Source organism: Catharus ustulatus, chromosome 1, assembly GCF_009819885.2.
Source record: "Catharus ustulatus isolate bCatUst1 chromosome 1, bCatUst1.pri.v2, whole genome shotgun sequence".
Lineage (NCBI taxonomy): Eukaryota > Metazoa > Chordata > Aves > Passeriformes > Turdidae > Catharus > Catharus ustulatus.
Genome location: NC_046221.1, coordinates 47,910,946 through 47,930,138, shown reverse-complemented (window position 1 = coordinate 47,930,138; position 19,193 = coordinate 47,910,946). Strand labels below are relative to the sequence as shown.

Sequence of the window (19,193 nt, the reverse complement as noted above, 5' to 3'; positions counted from 1 at the left end):
CAGTGAAGGGGGGAGAAGGAGAAGCGGCAGAATGTCTGAGGTGTTTGTATTCAAAAACACATAGATAAGCGCTTCAGCTTTCCTTCTCACAGACTGTGTTGTCTGCAGCATGCACAGAAGGAGAGAGCCCTCCTTTGCTTTTTAGTTTGGTGGCTTTTTAGTTAGTTGAGGCACAGACGTGCCCCAGACCATGGCTTTTTCTTGAAACTGTTCAAACCTGCTCTGAATTGAAAACCCAGAAAAACACCAGGAGCTCACACCTGTGGCCCACCAGGGCCTGGGATGTGGCATTTTCCAGTGCAGGAGGGACTGATAAGAGACTGAGAGAGCCAACCTACACCCACAAAAATGACTTTCTGAATTTGCCATCTCTTCAGAACAGTGAGAGGTTTTATTGGTTTATATTATTAGTTTTTTATGCTTGAGAATACTTTGCTTGTTAAATAAACATTTTTTACCCTTTTCTACAAGACAATCTTTTCCCGAATCAGTTGGGGGAGGGGTCTATTAAATCTGCTTTCTAGAGGGACCCCTTTGGAAGTTTCCTCCAAAATTTGCCCTAAACTGGGACAAGTAGGAAAAAAGATATAGGGAAAAAGATACTGATTTTTTTTTAATACATTTAAAGGAAGACATTTTTCTTGTTTTTTAAGACCAGTTTTTCTGTATAGTCTGCTGTCAGTCTGCCTCATCATAAACATAACTTTTCAATATTTTGGACAAAGGTCAAATCAAAACTAAATCAAATATTATCTACCTTTTGGAGGAGACTGGGGAGATTTCTAGTCAATTAATCCAAAATAGCTGCATATAACAAAAACAAACCAAAAAGCTCCAACAAAATTTATCACTACAGTCAAAACTAGCTGGGAAATGTTTCAGAGTATTTCAGAATGTCAAATGGTAGTAGGGAAACAAAGTATTAGCCATGTGTGAGAGTCAGAATTTCTTCAACCTGTTGATACTCTGTCTAGCAACACATCACACTTTGTAGGAAACAGAAAGGTAGAAACAGATAGATACTGAAGGGTTTCCTTTGCAGCCTTGGAAGAAGCTTGGATTGAGGTAAAAATAAAAGTACACAGACATTAAGCAGAGAAATTATAAATTTATGTTTCTATAGTTGTAATTAAGACTATGCCTTAAGTAAGAAACTGGATTAGGTAAGAAGGGTTTTTTAGTGTAGTAATGTAATTGTATAGAGTAACTGTAATTGTAATTGTATAATAGTAATTGTGTAATTGTAATTGTAGAGTAACACTTCATTTAGAGTGATACTTTCCATGATACACAATTTTAGTACTATAATAAAGAAAAAACAGAGGAAATAAAAATTCAGATTTTCCTCTAATCTGAAACAAAACAGATGTCTAATCCTATCTCATAAGGTACAGTAATTTCACAATTATAAGCCGCACTGAGTATAAGCCGCACTTCCGGGTGCCAGCAACTTTTCATTCTTTGTCCATATATAAACCGCACCTGATTATAAGCCGCACATTACAATACAGAGTGTGATAAAAAGTGTCTATTCTATCACCATCTGTTGAGGGTGGGGTAGTGATCCTTATCTCAATGGCAGATATTCTGCTAATGGGCCATCCATTGAAACCAGGCAGGGCATTGTTCTTTATCTTTTCACAACCCATCCTTCCTCCAGCGAGTCATTTTCTGCTAATGGCCCATTGAGTCCCACTGTGTGACTGATAAAATTACTTCATCCCATTTGGATGCTGCTCCAGCCAGGGGAACATTCTTACCAAGATGAAAACAGAGGTTTTGGGACACCAAGGTAGCTCCTTTCTCCACTGGACTCCAGAGGAAAACTGAGTTTCTCCACATCACCACTGGACCTCCAGAGGGAAACTGCACCTTCTGCAGGATCACTGCTTCAACTGAACCACATCTGTCACTGCAGGAGGACTGCAACCACCATTTAATGAGACTGCTACCAACACCCTGCCTGACAGGGTGTCAGGTTGTACTCTGACGTTGTCAGGGTTTGGAGTTTGTTTCTTTGTAGTACTGTATTTCTATTTTAATTTCCCTAGAAAAGAACTGTTATTCCTAATTCCCATATCTTTGCCTGAAAGCCCCTTGATTTCAAAATTATAATAATTTGGAGGGAGGGGATTTACATTCTCCATTTTAAAGAGAAGTTCCTGCCTTTCTTAGCAGACACTTGTCCTCCAAACTAAAACAGCAACTTTTTGTTCTTTGTCCATATATAAGCCGCAACCTGATTATAAGGTGCACTTTGGGTTCGGACCAAAATTTTAGTCAAAATGGTGCGGCTTATAATCGTGAAATTACTGTACTAGTATTTAAAGTCATACTATGCACTTACTTGGTATAAGTAATAAAACAGTCACATGCCCTGTAGATACTATTTCATTTCCCAATTCCTCATGCATTCATTTAGTTATATTTGAAACATAACATTAATGTGCATGATTACTGAGTTTTGATACTCAGATCTCCCAATTTAGGATTAAATATTAAGAATATTTAATATTAAATATTCAGAGAATTAGTATTTGCTCTGGTATTGATGACCCTGAGTTTATGTAGTTCAGTGTACCCTACAGTAACTGAAAAAGATTTTTGTCACAGATAATTCTACGAAGTTTACTGTGCTCTGCAATGACGGCAGTGGAAATGAAGAGACAGGGTCTTCATGATTTCCTTGCAAGGAGCCATGAAGCCGTTTATTGATCCACAATGCAAAGTTTATACACCTTTTCTACTGTAGCTAAAAACAGCGCACCAATAATATTAGTGTAACTAAGGTATATTGCTAACTTGTAACTAAATAACATTGCTCAATCTAGGTCTCCTTCAAGCTAGTCAGGTAGATATATTTCCTCTAAATCCCCATAAAACTGCATGCTAAGCACCCTGTACCAAGCACTTTCTCATATCTCACATTCCTCCTCCAAAATCCCGCTTGCTTCCGCCAAGGCTTGAGGCCTACTCACTCCTGCCAAGGCTTGCAGCCTACTATGGCTAACAGATCTACATTGGTAGTAACAAGCTGAGCAGTACTAGTAGTTCTGCTCTCCAGTTGTATTCCCACACTGCAATATTCTCTTCAGGATAAGGTTTTCATCTTGTTTCGGTATTTCTTAAAAAAAAAATCCCAAATCTTCATTTTCAGAATAGTATTCTTTCAAACTATATACACTTGTATTGATATAGTTTATTAATTTTTTTAATTACTTTGTCTAGAAGAAACGTGTCACAGGGTAACAGTTATTCTTGTCAAGAGAAGTATCTTATTGAGATATTTCAAGCATCTATTTCCTGTATAACACCTGAAGGTCTGCTGAAATATCCAGAAACTAAAAAAGGAGGGGAACCGTAAAAGTAACCTTCTTGTTTCTTTTTACTGTACTTAGCTTGAAAGAGCACAAGTATTGAAAAATGAGACTCAAATATACATACATCTATAACTTTGTTTAGGAAAACTGCAAAACTAAAAACTCCATTTTAGTTGAACTCTAAATGTATGACAATGAACCTTTTTATCTTCCCAAAACATGAAGGAATGTGTGCTTAATAAATTTCTTTTTAAAGTTCATAAAGTATCTTCTACAAGCACAGCATTTTTTCAACACATCTACAACTACACTGCAAAACTACCCTTCTCTCTACATACACATAAGCTAATTTTCCAGTCTTTTTTTGTCTCTTAATTGTACCTTTTCCAAGAATTATATCTACCACAATCACAGCTAAATTTTGTACTGCTGGTAGTCCCAGATAGAAAGCAGCTTTGCAGCCTTGAATAAGATGTTTCCAATAAGAATTGGAATGAAGAAATGTTGTGACATCATTCTCAGAGCTACTCAGCCCAAACAGCATAAATGCCTAATAGCTGTTTCAGTTGCACCAAAGATATAATTTAACTGCCTAACTGCTAAAACTGGGGAAAAAAACAGGTAAAACAAAGTATAATTATTTCCTATTTCCAATCTCAATGTACAAGGAACTTAATATTTTGAGAAATTCATACATATGAGAAAATTACATATGAGAAAGTTACATATGAGACAGTGCAATATGCTTCACCAAGAAACGTCCTTATGACATTCTATTCTCTATATCCACACCTTTATAGCATCAAAACAAGAATAAGAACTTACAGAAATAATAGGCAAAATAAAGCTCCCTTCCAAATCTGTTTAATTCAGCATACACTGCCCCTCATAAAACTTTGCATTTTTTGCATTCACTCACCTTCAGGATTGAGCTCTGCCATATGAGCAGCAACAGGACAAAAGGGGAAAAAATACATGAGATATTACTCAAATCAAAAAAAGGAAATGTAACAGGGTTCTAAGAACTTAAGCCACATTTGTTAAATAGACAATACATAAAGACATAATACTAGCCAAAAACCACATATGAGAACACATTCATCAATAATGCAACCCTATCCAAGTGACTGACTCATCAAGCTTCGGCTGCATGAATCCCACAGAGATAGAGTGAAGAGTACAATAATTTCACGAATACAAGCTGCACCATTTTGACCAAAATTTTGCTCCCACACCGGAAATGCGGCTTATACTCAGGAGCGGCCAATATGTGAATAATTTTCTGACATTTTCAACCTCGGGAGTGCAAACCGAGTCAGTGCAAACTGCAAAGTTGAGCACCGGCCAGTAAAACCCTGCATTTACGTGATTGTTACAAACTGGTTACTGTGTTGCGCGGTGGGTGGAGCTGCTCTGTGCAGGCAGCACAGGGGGTGGGGAAGGCGGGGCAGCTCCCTCCTGCTGGCCCTGCGGCTCGGGGGGAGGCAGGGGCTCTCTCCTGGTGGCCCTGCAGCTCAGGGGGAGGCAGGGGCTCTCTCCTGCTGGCCCCGCAGGCCGGGGGGAGGCAGGGGCTCTCTCTTGGTGGCGCCGCGGCCTGGGGGAAGGCAGGGGGTTCCGTGCTGCTGGCCCCGCGGCTCGGGGGGCTCCCGTCCCCGCGTGCCGCAGTCACAGGAGTGGGGCAGCTCCATCCCTGCCTCCCACTGCTGCCGCAGGTGCCAGCGGGCTCTGTGCCCCTCCTGCCACCACGGGGCAGTGCCGGGCCAGGGCAAGCGAGCCCAGAGGCAGCGGCGGCTGGCCCCGAGCAGCCCTGCTGAGTGGCAGCGCCGAGCTGGGCCACCCAGCCCTGTCGGCAGCCCCGAGCCCTCATGGCCCGAGCCGAGCCAGTAAACCCCATCCTGCCGCGATTCTGTTACTATTTGGCAACTTTGTTGCACGCGGGTCCTCCCTGCGAACGACATAGCAGCTTATTTATGTACAAAGAACGAAATGTTGCCAACACCTGGCGATGCGGTTTATACTCAGTTCGGCTTGTATTCGTGAAATTACTGTAATTTGGCCACAAATACGGATATCTTAAGTAACTAAAGAGGAAACAGTCTCTGTTCAGATAAAATGAAGTAATAAAAGCACTTGAAGTTTGTTTACTAGTATATTACATTTAAGGATTTGACTGCCAAGTAACACTAGTATTTGTATGTAATTCCACAGAATCATCTCAGATTAATAATTTAAATAAATATTTTAAAAATTAGCAGATCCTAGTCCTAACCCTAATTATGTTCCCTTACTTAGAAGTCTTTGAAATTCAACCACCAAAGATAAGTTCTTAAAATTTATTCTTCTGTTTCTGTAATTCTGTTAGATGTCATGTCTGCTTGTTCTTTTTTTAATATGATATAAACCATCAAACACATGTAAGATGCAAGATTCTCTTACTTCCCTAACCAAAAGGCTTGCAAAATCCAACAATATCTAAAGTACAAATGTAATTTTTGTTAGCATTACCTGAAGGAAATAATACATTTATTTTCTGGTCGTATGAAACAAAATTACAGAAATGAGACCAGCAAAAAAAAAAGTAAGCTTTCAAAATCAGAGGATCCAAGACACGCACCAGTGTGCTACCTGTTCTGTCATGCCAATAATCTGTCTAAGGCCACATCACTAATTTGGATAGTTATGAATGCACAGCATCTCATATACAAGGAATATGCAGTCAGAATTACAGGACAGAGGGACTGAAGTTGTACAAGCTGTTCATGCAGGCTCTCAATTACAAGAGAGGGCTTCCTTTTCTTTCAAAACATGTGTTTCATTATTTTTCTAGAAATAAACACTGCAGTCATGCAACAGCCTAGACTACCATCATAAACACAATGTTTCAAGTGTGAAATGATACAAAGAAAATATTTACATAAATGTGCGGGTAGGATAAGGTACTCAAAACCACCATCCTTCACAGAAGCCTTTAGTACACATGCACTTCTTTCATGCCAGTCTATTCCATTTGTGCTGGCACAGCTCTGTCCTTGCATAGTGAACCAAGTCAGCAAATCTGACTGAGAAACAACTGATGATCGTGTGACCACAACAAGGGAGAAAGTGCAGGAGCAAAGCTAAGCAGCAAGAAGTGAAGAACTGACAGCTTAAACTGGTTTATGCAACATTTAAAATGGAAGCCCTGCCTAAATATAGCTGCTCAGTGGCCTGACACATTCACAAGGCTGTGTGTAGAACACTAAGCTAATAAACCTTCAGTTATAGATAGTTGAATAAATTCACATATTCTATCACTAGGACACTGTAACGTCATAAAATAAAGAGTTGTTTTCTTTGGGTTAGTTTTTTGTTTGGAATGAGTTTGGAATGAGTTCATCTGTTAAAAAGGAAGTGAGGAATAATCACTCCCAATGCTTATTCAGATCTCATTCTCTCTGGGGAGGCATTATTGTCACATTTGTGGAGAAGGGTGAATACTCATAAAGATGTAATCAATTTCTCACTCCAAGAGGTGGAGCAGAACAGAAGCAAGTTGATAGCACAGGGTGAGAAAGCTGGTACAGCTGTTTCCCAAGCAAAAGGTTTATGATTTTACCTCTGTAAGATCAATTACACAAACTGATGCAAGATAAAATGTTAACTAAAACTGAAGACTAGATAAACATGATTTCTTTAATTACTACTGCCTTTAGTATATTTCAAAATAACATTTATAAGAAATGTATAGGGGAAAAGGCCTCAAAAAAACCAAGGCAGATCACTTTCAAGTCTCCAGTGGCTTACCTGTTGCTATATTATATGAAACCATACAAGTTCCTTCTAGTTCTGGTGGAGAACAATTCTCCTTCAAAAAGACAGATAGGACCACAGTTTCAGATGAATCTGGTTCTAAAAACAACACAAAAATAAATTAAGTAATAGGAGCATCCAAATGAAAGCAGCGTATTTTCTAGTATTTTGAGAATTATTCTACTAAAATATCATAGTTTCCCTATTAGTTCACCTTTATCAAATCACTGTACAAGCCTTTCTTTTATCCTTAATTTGTAAAAGGCAAACTAGGGCCTCCAAGTATCTTGAAGCATAACCTATAAAACAATTCAGTATACTGACCATGGAGAACATAAAAGGAAATGAGATTTACACTGCACTTTTAGTATTTACATTGAAATTTTAGTATTTTACAAATCCATTTGCTCCTATCACATGTTGAGAAAACATAAGAACTGCCCCTTCAAAAGAGAGCAGCAGTCAATAAAGCCCTCCTTCAACAGGGACTATTCCCTCTTCAGAGTAGAAGTGGCTTGCAGTTCCAACTGAAGCAGCAGGCACACATCTGACCTTCAGCTCCACATAGTCTTACATGCAGTCCCACCTACAGTCTTACCAACAAAGTTGGAAAAAGGCAAGGATCCCCTAATAGTTGATGCTATGTTGGGAACAGATGCTAGACTGTCCCCCAGTTGACAAACTTGCTGTCTCTGTTCGTAGATCAAGACTGGTATTTCTATATAGACAGAAATGTCAGCAAAACAAAATAACCCAACAGAAGTACTACAGAATAATTGGGGGTTTTTTGCCTCCATCATTAAGCTGCCACCTTGTCTCTCTTTACCTGTCACACATCATACCACAAACAAGGAAACAACTCCATTCCTATCTACTTCATCTTCCTCCACCAAGTAGTGTCTAAAGCTGTGGAGTACAGGCAAGGTAAACTTGTAATTGTTTAATTGCTGTATATCTGCAACAATGCACTCACTGGACGCTGGGCTATACTTTTTCAAACCTCAGGAAAAGTAATAGTATACAACAGTTTTGTTGGTATCACCATAATTTACCTAAATCATCAAAGACAAACTGATCACAGGTAACTGCTAACGGAGGTTGCACACACACGACCAGGCTTGGCTTCTGTGCAGTCACTCTGCTCTGGATTGTTATCTAGATCAAGGGACACAATAAGTATTTAAATGAAGCAACTAATTAATCTCTACAGCAGAAAAAAAGTTCATAACCAACAGAAAGATACAAAAATCTGCACAGACCGTTTCAGCAACAACATTTAGGGAATTAAAATTTCAACTTCAAAACCAGTATTTTCATTTCATAATTCTTATTTACTCACAGCCAATAATGATATACTTGAAAGTACAAAAAAAGTTACTATAAAGTAACTTGAAAGATTACAAAAACCTGAGGGGACTTCTCAAGTTCTTTGTAATTTTAACCCAAGACAAACAAAAGCTGAAGTAATTGAATGTTTATTGGATGTTAATTGAATGTTTAATACCCTTCAAGTGTCATGAGCATTCACGCTAATCCAAGCAAATAAAAAATTTTGCAATTTTTAGATTATTATAGTGGGGGAAAAAAACAAAGAATAATAAAATCAAAGATAACCAAAGAAATTACTTTCTTTAACTGAAACAGTAATGCATAGTCTTCTGAACACCTTCAAGTTTTATTTGGTTTTTTTTACTGCAAACAAAATTTAAAAATCAATATACAGGATGCTCAGCACAACAACTCCAGATAATGGAAGCTCAGCTAAACATAGGGTGGCCCTCATTGCTTCTACTGTGCACAGTTATTCCACTGCAAAACCAATGGATATCAAAACAGTGTCCCTAACTCATACCTAAAATGAAAGTATAGTGGTGACTGAGATCTGAACGTGGTTTTCCATAGACAGAGACCATATATCTAGTATCATCTATTTTGCATTGCTGATCTACCAAGAACCTCACTACAGCCAGGTTAAATCAGTTTAGAATATTACTACAGTAATTTCACAACTATAAGGCACACTCTTTTGACTAAAATTTTGATTGAAACACGGAAGTGCGCCTTATAATCCAGTGCACCTTATATATGGACAACGTTCAGAAATTTACCAACCCGGAAGTGTGAGCTGCAAGCCAAGCTGCAAGGCGTGCCGGGTGCGGGGGCCGAGCCGTGAGGTGTGCTGTGAGCCAAGCCATGCCAGTCGGCACCGCGGGCAGGCAGGAGTGCCAGGGTCCACAGCATGGGAAGGGCACCTGGGGCTGCATTTAAAGGCTACGCCAATGTTTGCAAATTGAGCACCTGCCAGTAAACCCCACGATCGCGCGATTCCATTACTAATTCATTACTTTGTTGCGCACAGATCCTCGCTGCAAAAAAAATGTGTGCCTTATAGGCTGGTGCACCTTATATATGGACAAAGTTTGAAAATTCACCAGAACCCGGAAGTGCACCTTATAATCCAGTGCGCCTTATAGACGTGAAATTACTGGACTTATAAAATTACTCAAGTGTTAGGAAACTATTTTGACTACTTTAACATAATTAGCATCAACATTTATTTAGGTTTAACAATACACCAGTTATAGGAATTTATCACAGAAAAAAGATTCTATTAAAAATTGAATTCATGGTAACTCCTACATTTACTATTTTTGTTTCATTAAAAGGTACAAGATGCATAAACAAAAAAAGAGAATGGGAGATTAGGTCTTCCCATTTACAAGATTATGAAATATATAAATAAATAATTCGTATGAACCTCTTTGAACAGACTTATTGCTGACTTTATCAGAATCAGCAGTTTTGTCCTGTATCATTTTTAGCACTTAAAAATGCAGAAAAATATGCTGGACCAAGTACAAGTAAACTCCACTAGTCTGAGGAGATCTGGTTCAAACAGTTCAGTTACCCTCTGAATTTTTCACTCTAGACAGAAAGAGAACTTGCAAGGTTCTCCAAAATGAAACTCTATTGATATTCTTAGAAGATCATCCTCAAGTCAGAAATAAAAATCATGATCCTTTTTAGGCAATACTGAGGAAAAACCACACTTGTATGCACATGCATGTGCACACATACACACACTGGCTTTACACTCAGCTACAGGCACCAGCTCTCATGTGGAACTGCAATTTTCTAATTTTTTTAATTGCCAAAGCTATGAAAGCATTTTTTAAAAAGAAAGTCTATTTTTGCTTATTGATAACTAAAAAGGCAGGTGAGAATTACAAACTTTCCATTTGAGTAACCAAACATTTATTGCCATTGGAAAAAATATTCTCATTGCTTCCAAAACTACCTTATGTCATCCTAATAATTTTTCTGTGATGGTTTATTGATAAGCCTATAGAAAATAAAACTGCAATCACTTTCTGACTGTAGCAGAAGGCTTGCTAGAATGACACATTGCCATACTAAGGCGGAAAAAAAATCAGTATATATTGCATTTCAAACTTCACTCATTTTCATGTTCTAAGTGAAATACACAGAAAGTGATGGGTTTGTTACAATTTGCCACCACTATTCAAACGCTACTGTTAGAGTTAGGCACCGTACCTTTACTGTGACTGATGGTACTGCTCCTGCTTTTACCTCACTGCCAATGGCTTGCTGTGAAAAAAAAGATGAAAACAGAGTAAATTTAATGTTCCACATGAACCAGGAAACACAATAAAAGCAATAGTACTTTCCTACCATCAACTTGGTAAACACAGAATTAACATTAAAGGACTTATCATTCCCATGACAGATTAAAATACAAAGTACATTTATGAGTTCCTTCTGAAAAAGTGAAGTCTCTGAAATTCCCTGCAAAAAGGATAGCAAAAGGTCATTAATATTGTATATATAAGAAACTAATACACTCTGACGTATATGCAAATACAATCTGTTTTGTTTGGCACACTACTTTCCACTGTATATTTATTCAAATTCTGGAAATACCTTCTGCTATTCAGAGAAAGGTGACTTCCAATCTGCCAATATATACACAACATACTATAAAATCATCACACACTATTTTATAATAAGAAATATACCTGAAACTTCAAAAGAAAATTCTAGCAGATACATCAATACTCCTGGTAATTTCTATTTCAATAGACAGTTACATCTACTTCAAAATTTATCTTGATCTTGCAGTCTGTTTTAATTTTATGCTTATATTTAATTTTGAAACAGGTCGGTCACTACAGTTAAAGAAAATGTTCCCATTTAAACTATTATAAAGAAACACTTCCTTCACTTCTATTATAATACCAAATTACTGAACTTATACATCCCCATTATAAAAGTGTAAATTAAAAACAGTATAAGGGCCACATCTGCAAAGCTCCTAAGAAGTCAGGAAGCTGGTAGGCTCTCTGGGTTCTAGAAGCAGGACTTTCATTTGTACATTGTGCACCTTTCTCAGCAAAAAAAAGACACAGACTTTAATACTGGCTTGTCACACTCTCTGGTGATGAGTGGTTGATTCTGAAATAGTAGAAAGGGTATAAAGATACAGTTTTCAGAAAACACCTGGATTTTCTGGGTCAGAGGCCACACACAGAAGGTGGTGTTAAATAACAGAATGGTCCTCCACTTGCTTAGCTACACAATTTTAATACTCTATATTCTCATTGCTTTTATCACACACATCACAATTTAAATCTTCTCACAAGTGCAGAAATAGCATCGGAAATCCTGCATTTCCCAAGGTAACTGCAGAAGCCCTTAAATCGTTCCGACACTTGCTTACTGATCCTTTCTCATGAAGTATCTTATCAGATTTTTCTTCCCAGGCAGCTACTGAAATAACCCACAGGAAAGCTGACCACACAGGAAACTAGAATATATGTGCAGATAAAGATTCAAGGCAGTGGTTTGATTGATAGAGTTACTTACATATGAAACAGACCAGCTGCATCTGGAAGGTTGAGCAAATGAGCACAGCAGCATTACAGCATTCTGTGCACCTAACAGCTCCAAGTGTTGTGAGCAGATTATTGCAGCTAGCAAAGACCAGGTCACACTGTTCTTTTTTCCACAGACAAGCACTAGGACACTAAAAGAGGTCCGTTTATCAAAGAATAGTATCCCTATGAATTTTTTTAAACAATAAGTAGCTGTGAAAAGTCAGTTTTTCTGAAACTGGTGACCAGAAATGAAGAATTAAAGATGTTATAGGACAACAAATACGTTCTGAAATGTTTAAAGGAAAGAGTTTTAGGAAACAGTATAAGCTCTCCCAAATCTTAATTTGAATAATTTTTGTAAATTACGTATATATACAACATGAATAAACTAATTAGGCTGCAACACCAAAGAATATTGAATGACAGCTTGTTGGAAAAAGATTATTTCTTACAATGCAGCTTGAGTCTTTGAAAGATCCAAGGGTGACACTTCGACTGTTTCCCCCAATGTTTACAACTGCTCACCAGTACAACTTCTCACCATGACAAAGTTATTCTGGACCCTAAGTTCTTGTTCACTTATGTTTGCTTAGCCCTGAATCTAAAGGTCTCTAGACAGAAGATAAATCTTTAAGAAAAGTGGGTTCTAATTGATGGAAAACTGAAGGTCATGAAGCTCAGTCACACAAATGTAAATAGCAATAACTATGCATGATCAGTCATTATTTACTCATCTGAAATAATTGGTTTTTTTCAGAGTAATATATTTTTTATACAAGTACATACAGATTCTTCATCCAAATCAGGTGAAACTTCTGCTGTGACAGTTAGATCTCTCTGTTTTTCAGATTCAGGCAAAATATCTGGGGGAAAAAAAAGGCAAAAAGCAAATCAGTTCTCCTTTAAGAAACATCTAGCTTCATTCATAAAAATAATACAATTTCAACAGCATCTAGTCTCAAAGTTCCATCTCTACACCTACCAACGTAAAGAACGAAATAGCAATGTGTATGATTTTGGAAACTTCCAAAAAAGCTTCACAATTCTATTAGATTTCTACAGACAACCTAAACTTGGATCTCATTCTGAGTTTCTGAATTATGTATGAAAAAGGATTTAGGTGCATTCTGTAACATGATTTTACACCAAATATCCATGATCTTCAGAGATTGTAAGGTACTTTTAAACTTTTGTCTTCACATGCATATGACAACATATGATTAATAACTACCTCCAAAATAACACCACACATCTCATGGCAGTTTCATAGAAGTAATTTGGTAGTGAATATATTACACAAAGAAAGATTCTGTGTCTAACAGTCTAATCTTCATCAAATTCCTCTGCATTAGGGGGTATATCAAAGTTTTATGTATAGACCATTACACGTAGCTTGATTAAAATATGTCATCAGATGATTTCCAAGTCTGTCAAGATTCAAGGCAAAAGAATGCTATGAACTCACTTATATCCATTACGTTGATTCATACATGAAAAAAAACCAATACAAATTAAAGCCTTAAAAACCTTCTCATAAGAGTCCAGAAGTACAGTTCTAGGGCATATGCATTTTCTGAAGAGCACTTCTATTTTGTAACATACTAAATGTATTGGAAAACTAAAAATCTGAACAGGAAATACATGGTTCCTAGAGTAACAAGTAAAGAGTTTATGTAAAGGGGCAATTAACATGTTAATTGAATAACTGAGAGCATGAGCACATTCAGAAAGCTGTAAGAATTTTATTACACACAGGGTTGTGAAAATTATCTATAACTAGTAAAAAACACACTATCTCTTTCTAACAAGAGGGTCAAGGGAAAAGATTTTGATGAAGACAGAAAAAAGTAGCCACTTCCTTACGCTCAGAGAGAAATGCCTCCTTGTAGTACCAGAGAGAAAAGCAAAACCTAAACACATTTCTCTAATACCACCTAGAAAAGAAGTTTAGGCCTGTTACATACTGTCACAATTGCAAAGAACTGGTTCGGCCAATTATAGTAATTTCACGATTATAAGCCGCGCCTGATTATAAGCCACAAGTCTGGGTGTCGGCGACTTTTCGTTCTTTGGCCGTTTATATAAGCCGCACCAGATTGTAAGCCACAGTTTCGTTTGCAGCAAGGACCAGCATGCAGCAAAGTAACGAATTAGTAACGGAATCGTGGGATTGCAGGGTTTACTGGCTCGGCTCGGGGTTGGGCGGACTCAGTCCGCTTGGGGCTACCGATGGGGCCGGGTGGCCCAGCTCGGCGTTGCCACTCAGCAGGGCCGCTCGGGGCTGGCCACCACTGCCGCCGCTCAGCAGAGTCGACCGGTCGGCCGCCGCTGCCACCTGGTTCACTCACTGCCACCTGCCACCGCTGGCCTCACTCGCCCCGGCCCGGCGCTGCCCCCCGCAGTGCCAGCACGAGCCCGCTTGCACCCACGGTGGCAGTGGGAGGGAAGGACGAAGCCCACTTGCACCCATGGGGATGGCGGGAAGGAGAGATGGAGCCCATTTGCACCCACGGCGGCAACAGGAGGGAGGCACAGAGCCCGCTTTCACTCACGGTGCCGATGGGAGGGACCCCAGCCCACTATCCCCTGCCGCACAACATAGTAACCAATTTGTAACAGTCGCATGATCGCAGGTTTTACTGGCAGGCACTCAATTTGCCAGCTCGGCTGGGCCCGCGGCTCGCACTTTGTTCATATATAGGCTGCTCCTGAGTGTAAGCCGCACTTCTAGGTTCAGACCAAAATTTTAGTCAAAAGGGTGCAGCTTATAATCATGAAATTACTGTAACACATAGTTCAGCACAGTCCATTCTTTTTCTATCCCTTCTTAATCATTTCTCTTCTAGTTACTTCTTCAAGCTAACTATGATGCAAACTCTCTCATACAGTCACTCTTCTATTAGAAGTACAACAGAGATCACAATCAAAGTTTATATATAAGTATCAGCCTTTTGTTAAACCAGGCCAAAACACGCCTTTGTATCACTTATGTCATCCAGAGTGATGCAAGTAACATTAGGTGTAAGTTAGTATAACAGTTAAGATTTTAAAATATTTAATCAGTTTATACTGCAAATCCTTATTCTTTGAAATGTATAAAAAAGCTTAAGTTCAACAGTTTAATGGTCAACACTGGACAGAAATGCAAGACATTTATGGAAATAACTACTCTAAGGTTTTTTTAAAACTATTACCTAATTCCAAATACCTTCCACATTTGAAAGTCAAAAAGAAACAAAGAAAAACTATTTCTATATAAGGGTAGATATTTTCAAAACAACACAAGCTGTGACTACACCAGCATGAATTCAAAAGACAAGAAAGTCAACTGGTCATTTAAAATTGTGCTTAGAAACTTAATGGCAACCAAGGCTCAAGCTAAAGTTTTAAGAAAAAAAGCCAAAATGAAACAAGGCAAAAACATCCAAAACCGATTCGTATTCTTCATAATTAAAATATTTTGTTGCATAGAAAGGTTCTCATACAAGTTTTACGTCCAGTTAAAGCCAAACACATTATTAGAGCATCTCTCCACAACAACAAGAGCATGCATAAACATTTATCTGAAAACACCACTTAGATCAAAGTAGACAAACTGAGGAAGAAAAGGAAATTAAGAAAAAAGAATGGTGAAAAAAATCAAAAATATTCATAGCAAATTTATCATTCATACCATGAAGGTACTATAAAATCTTAAAAAGGACAGCTATAGTCCTTTTCTTTCTCTTCTTAGATGTTCCAGACAACATGTTGAAACTAACAAACTGAAGTTGATTCACTTCAAATGGATTTGTTCTTTCCATCATGGTTTTCTTTCATTTGTTATGAGAGACAGATAAAATTGCCAAATACAGTAATTTCACGATTATAAGCCACACCATTTTGACTAAAATTTTGGTCCCAACCCAGAAGTGCAGCTTATAATCAGGTGCCATCAATATATGGATGAAGTTCAGAAATTTGCCAACCCGGAAGTGCGAGCCCGCAGTGGCCCCAGTGGTGGGGCAGCGGGGTTGATCCAAGCCCGCACAGTGATGAGCCAGTAAACCCCGCGATCCTGCGATTCTGTTACTAATTGGCAACTTTGTGAAAGTTGCACGTGGACAAAAGTACGGCTTATAATCCAGTGCAGCTTATATATGGACAAAGAACGAAAAGCTGCCGACACCTGGACATGCAGCTTATAATCAGGTGCGGTTTATAATCATGAAATGACTTTACCTATAAGGATGGACTGTGGTAAAAATCAGTGAAACTTATTCACATCTATATGCTTAAGTAACACATTACTGGATCCAGAAAATTAAAATCCTGATATAAGTCTACCACGATAGTGGATGAAGTTACGTGTAATTACAAAACAAAGAAATATTTGTGTTGTAGAATCAAACTCATGCCTGCAGATAAGTAATTTTTTTTTTCTAGGAATTTCAACTGTGAGGTTTTTCACTTTTTTTTCACATAGAAAGCCATGACTATTTCTTTAGTGCATTTTAAGAACATGCTTCCTATCATCGAGAAAAAAAAATTTATTTCTTCTTTACATTTGTTGCAAATTTTTCCACAGCTTCTTGTAAAATCGCATGCTTCCAATTCCCTGCACAAGCAGGCTTTTTTAAAATATAAACTGAAGGACCTCTGTAAAAATTATGGGCCCGAACTTGAACAAATTCAATGCAATTCATTAGCAATGTATATAAATTCCTGAATTTATCATCTTCAGATATTCTGTCCTACAAATACGTTTTTGAATAGTTAAACCAACAGAAAAGTTGCCTTTAAAATGTAATCTTTTGTCAATTTCATAACTTAAAAATCATTTGTACTGATAAACAAAATTTGGCAATACTTTTTCTCGCTCTAAAGCCTAGCCACATCAGATTGTTGAAATGCTTCAAGTTTTCTTGCCTTTGGGTAGTGCATGCACTGTCAGTTTTTATCCTGAATCCTTGTACTAGCAAGAATTATCTGCAACCTGATGCAGACATCTTTAACCTTTCAACCACATTATGAAAGTAGGGTTTATTTATTTATTTTTCTTAAATATTAAATTTTCAGAAATATAACTATGGATAAAGCCTGAAAATAAAATATTTTAAAGCACTAAAAGGAAAGTCAGGTTGAAAAAGTTATGTAAAAACATAGAACAAGAACAAAGTATACCTTGTGTTTTTGTGGCCTCCCTGATGATTCTCTGAAGTTCTTTCATTTCAGCATTTATTTCTTCATAGTTTATTTCCCTAGAATCAACCTTAGGGGCCTGGAAGAGTGAAGGATCAGTTCCAAGGTATGAACATTGAAGATGCCCATCATCACTCAGAGTGACTATAACACCCTTCAAATCTCTGCAGACAGAAAAAAGATATTAATAACATTAATAATAATTTTTATTCCTTAATTCAGATGTCTTCATTAACATTACTCTCACTTAGTGTAATCATACCTAAGAATTGATTTGCTTTATATGACTAAATGGCCTTCAGAATCTGTGAATCTGTACAATCAGGGGATGTAATGGAAAGGATCAGAACAAACAAGCTGAATACACCAGATAATTGTAATCTATTTACTCATCTACAGTAATTTTACGATTACAAGCCGCACCATTTTGACCAAAATTTTGCTCCCACACCGGAAATGCGGCTTACACTCAGGAGCGTCTAATATGTGAATAATTTTCTTACATTTCCAACCCCGGAAGTGCGAGCCGAGTCAGTGCAAACTGCCAAGTCGAGCACCTGTCAGTAAAATCCGGCATTTATGTGATTGTTACAAAATGGTTACTGTGTTGCGCAGCGGGTGGAGCTGGGCTCTGTGCAGGCAGCACTGTCGGGGAGAGGTGGGGGGCTCCCTCCCTCAGACAGCGCAGCCCAGGGGGAGGCAGGGAGCTCCCTCCTGCTGGCCCCGCAGCCCGGGGGAAGGCGGGGGACTCCATGCTGCCATCCCCGCGGCTCAGGGGGAAGGTGGGGGGCTCCCGTCCCCTCCTGCCGCCGCCGCCGTGGGTGCCAGCAGGCTCCATCCCCGCCTCCCACCACCGCCGCGGATGCCGGCGGGCTCCGTGTCCCCCTGCCACTGCGGCACAGTGCCGGGCCGGGGCGAGCAAGCCCAGCGGCGGCGGCGGCCGGCCCTGAGCGGCTCCGCCGAGCGGCCCCACCGAGCTGGGCCACCTGGCCCCGACGGCAGCCCCAAGCCCTCACAGCCCGAGCCAAGCAGGTAAACCCCGCCATGCCATGATTCTGTTACTATTTGGCGGCTTTGTTGCACGTGGGTCCTCCCTGCGAATGACAGAGTGGTTTATAATTGGGTGCGGCTTGTGTATAGACAAAGAACAAAATGTTTGTCAACACCCGGCGATGCGCCTTATAGTCAGTGTGGTTTGTAATTGTGAAATTACTGTAAGTCCATTGAATTTTGAAATATTTAGGTTACTACACAGGGAAAGGGAAAGGGGAAAGGGAAGGGGAAAATGGAAAAGGGAAAAGGGATCATGAACAGATGGAAGATGCTCACAAAGAAGACAGTTTTATGGTTTTTATGGTATCAATAGCTCCCCTAACCAATTCTTTGGCTAATATTGCAGCTACTCTATTGACTTCAAAATCTGGTTGGCTGCTCCCTGCAGTATCCATGTGAAAGGAAACCACATGAATCCAGAATAGTCTCCTCACACTCCTCTGAATCAATACAAGTGAGTGTTTGATTAGCTGCACTATAGTCTCTTTTCTCTCAAAGGAAAAGTACTTCATTGCTCCTATAAAAATGTCGGGGCTGCCGACAGGGTTGGGTGGCCCAGCTCAGCGCTGCCACTCGGTGGTGCCGCTCGAGGCTGGCCACTGCTGCCTCTGGGCTTGCTCACCCTGGCCCGGTGCTGCCCCGTGGTGGCAGCGGGGCACAGAGCCCGCCGGCACCCAGTGGTGGCGGTGGGAGGCGGGGATGGAGCCACCCCACTCCTTGTGGCAGTGGCATGTGGGGACGGGAGCCCCCCGAGCTGTGGGGCCAGCAGGAGAGAGCGCCTGCCTCCCCCCGGGCCGTGGCGCCAGCAGGAGGGAGCTGCCCCGCCTTCCCCACCCCCTGTGCTGCCTGCACGGAGTAGCTCCACCCGCCGCACAACAGAGTAACCAATTTGTAACAACCGCGTAAATGCCGGGTTTTACTGGCAGGTGCTTGACTTTGCAGTTTGCACTGACTC

General features: G+C 39.5%; 1 protein-coding gene across 7 annotated transcripts in view; it reads right to left on the bottom strand.

Moving 5' to 3' along the window:
* BBS9 (Bardet-Biedl syndrome 9) overlaps window positions 1-19,193 on the bottom strand; it is a 362,362-nt gene that overhangs the window by 284,616 nt on the left and 58,553 nt on the right. For 6 of the 7 annotated variants that reach the window (XM_033076476.2, XM_033076447.2, XM_033076485.2 and 3 more), the window contains exons 10-15: window positions 17,168-17,349; window positions 12,791-12,867; window positions 10,665-10,718; window positions 8,162-8,264; window positions 7,104-7,208; window positions 4,240-4,254 (exon numbers count right to left, since the gene is read on the bottom strand). In XM_033076476.2, the coding sequence (XP_032932367.1) occupies window positions 4,240-4,254; window positions 7,104-7,208; window positions 8,162-8,264; window positions 10,665-10,718; window positions 12,791-12,867; window positions 17,168-17,349 (536 nt within the window). The remainder of the gene's footprint in view (window positions 1-4,239; window positions 4,255-7,103; window positions 7,209-8,161; window positions 8,265-10,664; window positions 10,719-12,790; window positions 12,868-17,167; window positions 17,350-19,193) is intronic. The other variant, XM_033076468.2, reaches the window with a different exon arrangement.